The sequence below is a fragment of the Hypanus sabinus genome, chromosome 5 (genome assembly GCF_030144855.1).
Source record: "Hypanus sabinus isolate sHypSab1 chromosome 5, sHypSab1.hap1, whole genome shotgun sequence".
In the NCBI taxonomy this organism is placed as follows: Eukaryota; Metazoa; Chordata; class Chondrichthyes; order Myliobatiformes; family Dasyatidae; genus Hypanus; species Hypanus sabinus.
The window spans coordinates 94,869,182-94,881,561 of NC_082710.1; the positions used below are offsets into that span (position 1 = coordinate 94,869,182).

Here is a 12,380-nt window from a genome sequence, read left to right on the forward strand (position 1 = left end):
CACTAATCTGCATGATGTCAAAGAAAAATCTGATAGTGATGATAGTGACTCAAGATTGGGTAGCCTTGAGATTTACCATGTGAAACTAACAATAGACAAGCAAATAGCTTACACCAGAAGTGAACAGCAAATTAATTCTGATGGAATTAGACACAGGCTCTTCTGTTTCAGTCATTCCACAAAATCTGTTTGAATGGCATTTCAAAGATGCTGAAATGAAGCCTGCAGATATCCAACTAAGAACTTATACTGGAGAAAAGATAACCCCTGTGGGAATGACATTCGTAGCAGTGAAATACAACAACCAACAAGCTACATCGGGCTTGTCTGTGATAAATTTAGGAGGGCCGGCATTGTGGGGTTGTGAGTAGCTAAGACAACTACAACTTGATTGGAGAGCCATCCACCGTTTGCATGCCACATCACTCTGCAATAGAGTCAACTGAAAGTGAATTAAGAAAGGTACTGGATGATGCAACAGCAGTGTTCAAGGATGCTATTGGAAAAGTCAAACATCAAGGGTAAAATTGTGTTAAATGAAAATTCAACACCCAAATTTTACAAAGCCCATCAGATTCCTTATGCCATCCATGATAGAGTAGCCCATGAGCTAGACTGCATGGAGGCTGAAGGAATTCCTTCCAAGGTTGAGTAAAGCCCATGGACAATGCCAGTGGTCCTAGTAGCCAAGGAAGATGGGTCTGTCAGGATCTGTGGTGATTTTAAGGTCACCATCACTCAGTATTGAAAGTAGATCAGTACCCTCTGCCCAGGAAGGAGGATATCTTTGCAAACCTTTATGAAGGGAAATAGTTCAACAAAGTGAAATTAGCTGAGGCCTACCTACAGATGGAGATGGACAAAAAAGAGACCGAAGTGTTTCTCAACACAAACACTCATAAAAGGGCTTTATAGTTGTAACTGGGTTATTTTTGGGGTAGCACTAGCACCTGCACTCTGGCAGAAAGCGATGGACCAGGTACTGCAAGGTTGCCCAGGCAGACAGTGTTAACTAAATGACATCATTGTGTATTTTTTTAACCCAAGCATCGCTTACTGTGGTCACATTAATGATGCAAAAAGGATTACACAAATATGCTGAGAAAACTCATGCAGTGGTGAATGCCCCAAGACCAAAGAAGATGTCACATATGTGGTCTTTTTTTAGGATTTGTCAATTACTAAAGCAGATTTCTGCCAAACCTGGCTACTGCGCTTCAACACTTGAACTCATTACCACAGATCAGGAAGAAATGACAGTGAACAAAGCAGTGTGACATAGCTTTCAAAAATGTAAAGGAAATGGTGACTTTCGGACACAGCAGCTTCATCGTCCAGTAAAGTTTGCATGTGATGCCTCACCATATGTTACAGGTGCAGTTATGTCACATGTAATGAGTGATGGAAATGAATGCCCCAAATAGCCTTTCCATCATGTTCCCTTACAACTGCAGAGAAAAAAAAAATCACAAATTGACAGAAAGTCCTTGAGTCTGGTTTGGGGTGCAAAATATTTCAATCAGTCCTTGTACAGGAGAGAGTTTACCCTCATTACTGACCATCAACCACCAGTGTCAATTTTCAATCCACAGAAGGGGGTTCTTTCGGAGTTACAAAACAAAACACCCGTAAATCCTCAGGGCCCCACATCTTTCATGCATCATGCAAATTAAGGAAACCCACTATTGCAACAGGTGATGACAATAGATAACACAAAATGCAATAATATGTTTGTGATCTCCTGATAGGCTGTTTTTTGTGTGCAAGGTCTTGTCAATAGTACAGTCCAAGACAATGCCCTTCAAAATAATTATTGTAAATTTTATTTAAGGTGACAACTCGGAAGTAAAAATTCCCAATGACAAAACAAAAATTCTGCCATACCCATCCAAAGCAAAATCGGATCACTCAATTAGTGAAGCAGATGTTTATGCTAAAAACTTGGCTCCAAGATAAACACTATTTGTATCATCTCCTTTCTTTTCACATCTTTCCTTCCTTTCTTCTCTTCATCCTACTATTAATTTCTCACCTTCTTTCTCCCCTTTCTTTTTATTTTTATTCCCTTCTTTAATTTAGTCATCATTCTGTCCTCTAACATTGCTTAAACTTACTCAAAAATAAGATCAGAAAATGCTAGAAATATTTGGCATGTTGACTAGTAGCTGTGCAGAAATGAACTGAGTTAATAGTTTTCAAACTGAATATACATTCCCAACTGCCATACGGGGATTTGAACTGCTGCCTTGGGATCACTGGCCCAGGCTCCTGTATCAATAGCCTTGTAATGCAGCTGCTATAATTCCCTATCTTGTTAATGCTTCATGATAAATTATAACCAAGAAACTTTCTGTTCTGCACAATTAAGTTATTTACTAGATTCATATTACTGAAATGCCCCTAACTTAACACAAATTGCACTTTGTACCGTTATTCACAAATTATTTTCTAATACAAAGAAAACAGATATCTTGTACCCTAATCATGGCAGCGTAGGCCTAAATGTAACTGTTACCCTGTGTATGCCTTTAACCTATTGCTATCCAGATCTGAAACATTTCAAATTGCTGGATTTTGTTGAAAATGTATGGTAGCTTTAAAAGAGCAAAAAGAATTTCCGACCTTTCATCTTTGAAATGGAACCTGTAATTTACAGTTTACAATCAGCAATTTCCCTCAACAACCACTAATTAAAGTATGAATGATCTCATCCTTTGTTTATGAGCAGAAATTAGGCTACATCCACACTAGACCAGGTAATTTTGAAAACACCGGTTTTGCATAAAAACGATAGGCGTCCACATTATGCATTTTAAAAAATATCTCTGTCCACATTGAAATGGATATTTCGACGAATCTCCTCCTATTGCGCATGCACAAGACACATCTACCGAAAACAAGCGACACGTTTCTTGTCGAATCTCGCCGTGAAAATGTGCGTTTGTGTAGTTACAGACTAGAAGAACTTAACGATGGGCAGCTGTTGGCTCTCGCACAGGAGAACTTAAAAGTAAAAAAAGAACAAATACTGGAGTGTACAGAGGCAAACTGACAGGGAGTTCACGGACGATTGACCCGGCTGACGATGAACATTGAAAAACTGACTAACTCTGTTGCATTAATAAAGCCCCTTGTTAAATGTATAAAACCTGTCTGCATTAGTGTTATCTTATATTTCCAAACAATGTTACATTAGGCTGTTACACATCTATTGTCAGAGAAGTACTTGCATAAATAGGTAAACCACCTTCATACGAGCAAGGACAGAAAACAGGGCAAAGTGAGTATACTTATTTATTCAGTAAGTTATGGGAAAAGCATTTGGTGAGTACATTTCTAACTCTTCTGGCTTCAGTCTCGTTGCCGTCTGTTCTGAAATTGTTAGGTTGCGTTCAAGAAAACAATGAAATAGCGCGCTGCCGGCTGTCAGCATTTTCAGATTTCTCTGGTTACCCCGTCTGCACTGATCTGCCCATGCAGCATTTTCAAAAATACACACTCTGGAAAGTGTTTCTGAAGAGCTCTGGTTTCGGGGGACGAAAACACCGTTTTAGTGTGGACGGAGGGTAAAAACAAAGAGAAAAAGCTTCGGATACGGATTTATCTGGTGTAATGTGGACGTAGCCTTAGACTTTCTAGCTTTAAAAGGCCACTTTAGCTTTGAAAGAACAAAATAATGAATGTGAATTACATATTATAATGTTCTTTCCCAGCATGCTGCAAAACTTATGTTTCAAGAAAATACCCGTGTGAGATCCCAATACCGAACTAACCTGAAAACTCAGAGTGAACATAAAAGGTTATTGTATGGTCATGAAATTCTGTTAATTTTATAGAAGTTTTCATTACCTCGACAAGTCCCATTTATTTCCACTTCTCCAGGTGCACAGGGTGTTGACTTTGTTTCTGCAAAGACTATTTTAGATGGAAAGAAGTTAACTAATTAGGATGGATAACTTTCAAGAAGACAAATTGCATCCAGTTTAATTTAATTTTCAAAGCAGTGGAACTTGTTTGAAGAACAAGAGTACAATGTTTTGTTAGCGATTTATGTTTTTCATGGCCATGAACAATTAATTCAAAGGTTACTCTGATCATTCTCTGAGCAGAATAACAAAAGTTCAGCCCAAGACATTTGCAATGAAATTTTGAGTTTTTTTTCCCCAAAGACTTCTGCAGTCCTTTGTATTTTCTTTTGTACAAATGGAAATCATTTGTAGGTACCATACACAGCAGAAATAAAAATAAAAGCTTCTATTTCCAAGGCAGTTGGGAAAATGGCACCAAAATAGTATTTTACCAAATAATTGGAACATTTTAATTAAATTCAATACATTGTTCTTTACAAATGAATGTTGTTACCCCTTTACTTCCTACATGTTGGATCAAACATTATTCATCATATTGTCTGATCCCTCTCCTTGGGCAAGTGAATGCTCCAGCTTTACTTGTGCCTAGCCCAGGGGTCAGCAACCTTTACCACTGAAAGAGCCACTTGGACCCGTTTCCCACAGAAAAGAAAACACTGGGAGCCGCAAAACCCGTTTGACATTTAAAATGAAATAACACTGCATACAACGTTTTTTTTGCCTTTATGCTATGTATGAACAAACTATAATGTGTTGCATTTATGAAATTGATGAACTCCTGCAGAGAAAATGAAATTACATTTCTGCATGCAACAAAAACATTTTGAACTCCGAAAAAAAGACGTTGGGTTGAAGGTTACTTTTAAGTAAAATACTCAATGTCTATTTGAGTTCTTCTTGTATTTATGAAAAACGCTGAACTTAAATTTTCCGCCAGCAGCAAACCAAAAATAACGTCAGCCAGCTGTCAACCTGAAAAATAAAAGGACTATTTCACTGAACAATGAAAAAATATGAATATTCCTAAAATAATAGGCAATTAAAATATGTATCATACTTGGTTAATGGGATTTCTGCTCCTGGACCTCAGCGCACAGCATCTGCACATCAGGGCTGTATGACGTCACCTTCATCTTTACACAGGATCGCAAGCTATCATCTGTGAGGCGTGTGTGATGTTTGTTTTTAATAAAGTTCATGTTGGAGAACACCTGCTCACATACATATGTGGATCCAAAGATCGACAGGACTCCAAGCGCATACTTTTTAATGTTTACATAAATGTCGGGGATAGCATTCCATGTTTCGAACACAAGTTTGTCCGGTTTTAGGAGGTTTTCAATATCACTCCATTTGTGATTCTGAGCAAGAACGGCCTTCTGACGGGCAACATCTTCAAGGTCTGCTGTCAAGCATCTAAACTTGGACACCCATATGTCTTTGTCGGCTATGTCGGCCAGTTCCATCTCAAGATCAGGTTTACTCACACCTGCCAATGCAGTCGTATTCAGTAGAGATGAATCGATGCTTAGGGGAGTGACCGGGAAGCATAATGTGTTTTTTTCCTCTCTGAACTCACAGAAGCGTTTCCCAAACGATGTTTGCATTGCGATGATTGCAGAATGTAAATACTCCGAATTTATCATGTCGTTACCTTGTTTGAACTCTCTCAAATTGGGGAAGTGAGACAAAGTGCCTTTCTGTCAATCTCTGGCAAGCACTGTCAACTTGCGCTCGAATGCCAAAACATCCTCCAACATGTGTAGGGCTGTACGTCCTTTCCCCTGAAGAGCTGTGTTCAGCGTGTTCAGGTGCGCTGTCATGTCTACCATGAAGTGTAGCTTTTCCAGCCCTTTGCTGCCCAGGAAAGTTTTCACTTCTTCCAGACACGCGACAAAGCGTTTCAGCATCTCCCCTCTGGACAGCCACCGGACTTTGTTGTGCAGCAGGAGATCAGAATATGCGCTTTCCAGCTCGTCCAGTAACAAACGGAATTGACGGTGATTTAAACTTTTTGTCATTATTTTATTGACAACATCCATTACTTCTGTGCATTCTGGAGGAAATGTTTGAGCGCACAGTGCCTCTTGGTGCAAGATGCAGTGAAAAATCAGCAGCTTTCTGTCCAGCGACTTCTGCAGTAAAGCCACAATTCCCTTGTGCGTTTCCGTCATATTCGGTGCCCCATCAGTAGCTACTGACACCAGGTGGGTAGTCTTTATTCCTTTGGCTCTTAAACAATTCAAGACAGCCTCACAGATGTCCTCCCCCCGTGTTTGGTCTTTTAGAGGTATCAACTCAATCAGTTCTTCCTGTGGCCCGGCAGAGTTTACATACCGGCAGAACAACGCTATTTGTTCAATATCACCTTTGTCTTTAGACTCGTCACAGGCAATCGAGTAGGCCACAGCTGAATTGATGTCTTTAATTTGCTGTCTTGTGATGTCTTCTGCCATTTTTATGGTTCTGTCTTTGACAGTCTTTGCAGAGAGGGGCATATCCCTGATTTTCTGCACAATTTCACTCGTTTTTAAAGTCCGTGAATAGATGTTCTGAAATCTTAATGATAGGCCTCTATTAGCTTTGCACAATGTGGTGGAGCAAAATTTGCCTATTTCTCCTTACAAAATTACTCAAAATGTGCCAGGTTAGTTGGGAAACGACAGTGGACAGAAATCTTGAGATGTTGTCAGAGAATTTCAACCGGGGTAAGGTCAAGACTCTGATTGGGCCACTCAAGGACATTAATTTTCTTCAATTGAAGCCACTCCATGGTTGCTCTGGCAGTGTGCTTTGGATCATCGTCCTGCTGAAGGATGAACTTCCTCCCTAGTTTAAGCTTTCTGGCAGACACTGGCAGGTTTTTAATGCCAGATCTCCCTCTATGTAACAACACTCATCTTCCCATCAATCCTGACTGGATTTCTGGACTGCTGCTGAAAAGCATCTCTGTAGCACCATGCTACTTCCACCATGCTTTACAGTAGGGATGTTGTTACCTGGCTGATGCACAGTATTAGATTTACGCCACACATAGCTCTAAAAAATACATATATCCTTGCCTGTAAAATCTTTACAAAGTGTCACTAAGGCGATACTGTAAAGATGTGGAATAAAGTCTTGTGGTCAGATAAACTGGAAATTTTTGGCTACAACACAAAGTGCTACACAGGGCAAACATGCAGACTCCCAATAAACAGCACTTGAAGTCCCTGGAGCCAAGTAGTAGTAGCACTAACTACCAAATCATTATTTTAGTCTCCTACAAAATCCTACCTTGGTGCCTCATCGTGGAGTAGGAGTGACACTAGCCGAGCACTAGCGAAGCACGGCAGAGATTCATTCTCTGGTAGGTCTAACCTAGCCGTGAAGTTGATGTTCCATCGGTACACTACTAGACTAGACCTAGTAGTAGGATCGTAGCTAGCTAAGTCAAGGAGGTAAGCGTGCCTTTGCTACTTTGTAGGTTATGCCTCTTCAGGCAAAGGCTGCACCAAACGAGGACGCCGGCTGCAGGGCGTCTGATGGTGTCTGTGGCAGATGAATCCAAAATGGTCAATGGTACAGCCACCTTGGTGGCATGCGGAGGAATCGGAGTGGTCAATGGATGGCATCACCAGACTAGTTAGTTGTCACTGCAGGGCAGCTTCCTTATCTGCTAAGTCTGTAACACCCCTGTGTACCACTTAGCATCAGATTTGGAAGCCCAGAAAGACTGTATGGTGGGGGCACAACACCGTCTGTCTTATTACTGTGCAAGTCATGTTGGAGTAGAGTTTCTGGATGGTGTGACATGCCTGCAGGGACTAAACTCTCGGCACAGTCAACATCAAAATTGATGGACAGCCGAAGAAGAAGACATTATGTTAGTAGCTACAATATTTTCACAAGATCAGAAATATTGAGTCAACATCAAGTAACCTAATTTTACAACTGCGACTTGCCAACTCCAAGCTCAACAAAAAGGTATACCACCAAATACATTTGCATTACTTGGAAATCAACTACCTCTTGCATTGGCAGTGAGGGTAACCAGTCAGAGAAGTACCAGCAAGAAAGGCTGGATACCTTGCATCCAGAAAGATGGAAAACTCATCTGCTGTCTGAGGTTCATCACTTTGTCAGAGGACGGCAGTGAAGAGCCAAGAGATTTTTTAAGTGCACACAGGGACTTAAATTAGATTCTTTATGCAGTCGTGCCTTCTGCTGGGTATCTGTTTATGGCCCCTGTTACCGCCAACTCCACCAGCACCCTCATTCTTGGGAACACATCCCAACTACAGTCAGTCTTTTCCAGCAGCACTACTTACTCCAAATGCTTCAACTTTAATCAGTTCATCAGATTGGTTATCTAACGGTGTTGAATTGCTCACTATCTCCAGAGTTTAAATTTAAATTAATCCTACCAATTTTATATCAGCCCTAGGCACCGATTTTAACCATACATTACTAATTAGCTTATCACTAATGCTGAATTTCTGTGATATAACTTAACTGCCTTTGTAACATTTGTTGCTTATTAATTCACTCAATTAATTACCTTCATCCAATAGGGCTGTGGATATTTTACATTCACCAAGACAAAAGATCATTCATTCAGTACTTTGTGCACCTCAGAGTAAACAGTTGAGTCTATATTGGTATACTGCTGAACAGATAACATGAGATAGCTTTGATATGCCATAATTGAATTCCGATAATTTGTCGCTATAAAGTAAGTGGTATGCCCTTTAAATTAAAGGCAAAGTTTGAGCTAGCAGCTTAATTTTATACCATCTAGTATAAAGGGTTCCCAGCCTTTTTATGCTATGGACCCCTACCATTAAGCAAGGGGCCTGTGGACCCCAAGTTTTGAATCCCCGATCTAGTGGATGCAGTCTGCCTTGATGAATTTACTTAACTAAATGCCAAACATAATATCCTTCCACACTTTCAACAAAGGTATGCTTTGTGAAACAAATCCTTGATTTACTTACAGAACATTGCTTTATAAGTTAGTTAGCTGTTCATTGAATGGTATCCCTCTAACAACATTGGCATTCTAATAAGTAAAGTCCTCAAACATGGAATTTTCCATTCTAATATGCTATTATGAAATGGTAATTTATCTGCTAACCTTCAGTTGCACAGTAACCCATGCATCCCTGAGTAGGTTGAAGGTAATAGACAAAGAAGGCTCCGCAGTTCCTTACAGAGACGGGGATCCGAAATAAGCAACAGTCTCGGGTGCTGCCTGAGAACTGCCATGTAGCGCAGGCCGTTAATTTCCTTATCTCACCATGGCGAGGCAATGAGTTGGAACCATCAAGAGAAAGCCAAACAGGAGCTTGTGTGCCACACTTATTCATCTGAGAAGAAACATCATTAGAAAGGTCATATGTGCGAATGGTCCAAAAAAAAAAAAACCCTTATTAGTAGTTGTTTTTCATTTAGAGATACAGCACAGTAACAAGCCCTTCAGGCCCAATGAACCCACAATGTCCAGTTACACCCATAGGTGTCCAGTTAACCTACTAATCCATACATCTTCGGAAAGCTGATGGAAACCGAAACACCTGGAGGAAACCCATGTGGTCGTGGGAAAAATGTACAGACTCCTGACAGACAGTGGTGAGAATTGAACCCCAGTTGCTGGGGTCATGCTGACAGCTATGCTACTGTGCCATCCATTATAGATTCTGTTAATTTACATGTTTAGAGTTTAATTGACTCGAAGAGACTAGATTGTTCATAGCTCTGGCACTCAGTTCATTTCATCAAGTTGAGTTAAATTTAAAACATACAAATGTTGCACACATTACTAACTTCTATGCAGTTTGTTGGTACTTCTGCTGGCTTGTCTCGAATCATGAAGCGATACCATCCTGGTGTCAGTGAATGATCACATATGAGGTCTTGGATTGCAGACTGCTGGAGCTCAGTAGAATCGAAGTGAATGCTGCGGGAGGGGTTCCAGAGAACTTCATGTCCCCCTGGGTAGCATTCTGGGGCTACAGGATACAAAAGTTACAATTAATTAAGAGGATGACTGATTCTCAACTGTACCTTTAGTTTGCAAAACCTTGTTACGATATTTAACATCTCAAGTGAAATTAGTGATTACTGATTTAATACAGTAAGAATTCAAGGTAGTACAACAGAAGTATACTCAATAGATATTCCATTAGTAACGCATGCTGAAAATTTCAGCTGATGTTTTCAGTTAAAGCCCTCCCCACCATTGAGCACATCTACACAGAGCGTTATCACAAAGGAACAGTATCCATCAATGACCACCACCACCTGGGACATACTCTCTTCTCGTTGCTGCCATCAGGAAGTATGTACAGGACTCTCAGGACTCACACCACCAGCTTCAGGAACAGTTATTACACTCAACCACAGGGGATAACTTCATTGCCCCATCACTGAACTGTTCCTATAACCACTTTCAAGGGACTCTTCATCTCATGTTCTCAATATTTATTGTTTATCTATTTATTATTTTTTCCTTTTGTAGTTCTACATTTTGTTGTCTTTTAAACATTGGTTGTTTGTCCATCTTGTTGGTTGCAGCTTTTCCATCAATTCTATTGTGTTTCTTGGATTTACTGTATATACCCACAAGAAAATGAATCTCAGGGTTGTTTACAATGATGTATATGAACTTTGATAATAAATTTACTTTGAACTTAGAAGTGACATATAACAGCTCTATGGTATTTTGAATTTTCCTCCTGCAAATCCTCCTAGGATAACACCCCATGACCACAGATACAATGACGCAAATCTGGAAGTGTCGCTCAAAAGCTGCATTTGTCCTGTGGCTAGTTGACTGGCGGCCATTGAATTCTCAAACACAGCTCATCTTGCACTAAAAACGTAGACTTAATAATGCTTCAACTCCTAAAAATACAATAAACTGACCTTAACTTTCCCTCTTCTGATCAGTCACCACTGACACACTCACTTAACTGAACAGGGTCCAGAAAAGATTCACAAGAACAATCTCAGGAATAAAAACGTTAACATATGAGGAGCCTCTGATGGCTCTGGGACTGTACTTGCTGGAGTTTAGAAGAAAGAGGGAGAATCTCATTGAAACCTATTGAATGTTGAAAAGCCTAAACAGAGAGAACATGGAGAGGATGTTTCCGATAGTGGTGAAGTCTAGGACAGAGCTTCAGAATTGAAAGACATCCCTTTCAAACAGAGATGAGGTAACATTCCTTTAGCCAGAGAGTGGTGAATCGGTAGAATTGATTGCTAAAGGTTGCTGTGGAGGCCAAGTTTTTCAGTATATTTAAAACAGAGATTGAAAGGTTCTTGATTAGTAAGGATGTGAAAGGTTAAGGGGAGAAGGCAGAGGAATGGGGTTGAGAGGGATTAAAAAAATCAGCCATGATTAAATTGTGGAGCCGATTGGCCTAATTCTGCTCCCATGTCCTGTGGTCTGACATTGAGGACGTGCACCCGTTTTTAGCTCCGTCCATCGAAGAGCAATATTGAATCAGATAAGAGATTCAGTACTTTGAAGTGATAGACAGAACACACCAAAGAGAATCCAGGAGGCTCTGGTTAGTTTTTAGATGAGCCTTGGTTTTATGGTTCAATCAGCACTGTATCTTGCAAGAGAATTTCTAAACAGCTGCAAGTTGGACTGTTACACTATGAATGCTTCAACATGTGCATTGAAAGCACAGCAGTGAGGTGAAGGAGTGGGGAGTAAGAGAAGGGGAAGTTGTAGTAATTAATGAGGGTTCACAGTAAGGTGGATGCTGACAGTAAAACAGCTTTAAGATTTTAAACTGAAAAGTGATTTGAATTGTCGTGAGCCATATTACTACACTGGGTCACCACCCCAAAATTTACCAAACTTGCTATTAGGACAATTCAACAAAATTCACCTAGGTAATGACCCCCAGATTCATCTTTAAGGGGCAAAAGGTTTGTCAATTTGGCATTACTTTTACAACATAACTGAGTTGCCAAAAAGAGGATAATTTCAGGCAGAACATCAAAGTAAATTTAAGCTACATGAAAAGCATTCCTTATTTTGATATTATCCTTCAGTGACACATATCTGAACCTTCAGTCTCACAAGCTAAGCAGCCAGAGGCTACAACCATAACTACAGCAAAATTGATGCATTTGAAAAATTGCATAACCAGACTCCTAAAAGCAAATCAACAAGTTGTCCTCTTATATATTAATTAGGGAAAGCATTTTGAAATGAAGCTAATTAGTTATTAATTCAAATATACAGTATGCTTCTATTATATATACACCATTAACCAAAACTAATTTAACAGATTAGCACGTGAACAATTGGACTCCTGTACATTATAGGCTGCTCCCTGTGTAAATCCTGCTCAGCTGTTGGAGGTCTTTAGGACACCAGTGTCAGAGTGAAGATGGGCAATTGCCAGCAAATAGTTGTTAGCAAGTTGAGATTGTCAGCACATACACGAGTGGAAGTCCTCAAATGCCAGCAATGACCACACAAATCAGCAGCAGTTAATGCTGCTGGTA

General features: G+C 40.1%; 1 protein-coding gene across 7 annotated transcripts in view; it reads right to left on the reverse strand.

Moving 5' to 3' along the window:
* Positions 1-12,380, reverse strand: part of LOC132394289 (von Willebrand factor D and EGF domain-containing protein-like) — a 311,753-nt gene that overhangs the window by 251,881 nt on the left and 47,492 nt on the right. For 4 of the 7 annotated variants that reach the window (XM_059970246.1, XM_059970247.1, XM_059970244.1 and 1 more), the window contains exons 2-4: positions 9,675-9,859; positions 8,986-9,217; positions 3,850-3,915 (exon numbers count right to left, since the gene is read on the reverse strand). The exons of 1 other annotated variant lie outside the window; for it this stretch is intronic. In XM_059970246.1, coding sequence (XP_059826229.1) covers positions 3,850-3,915; positions 8,986-9,217; positions 9,675-9,859 — 483 coding nt within the window. The remainder of the gene's footprint in view (positions 1-3,849; positions 3,916-8,985; positions 9,218-9,674; positions 9,860-12,380) is intronic. 2 more of the 7 variants (XM_059970245.1, XM_059970251.1) reach the window with 2 other exon arrangements.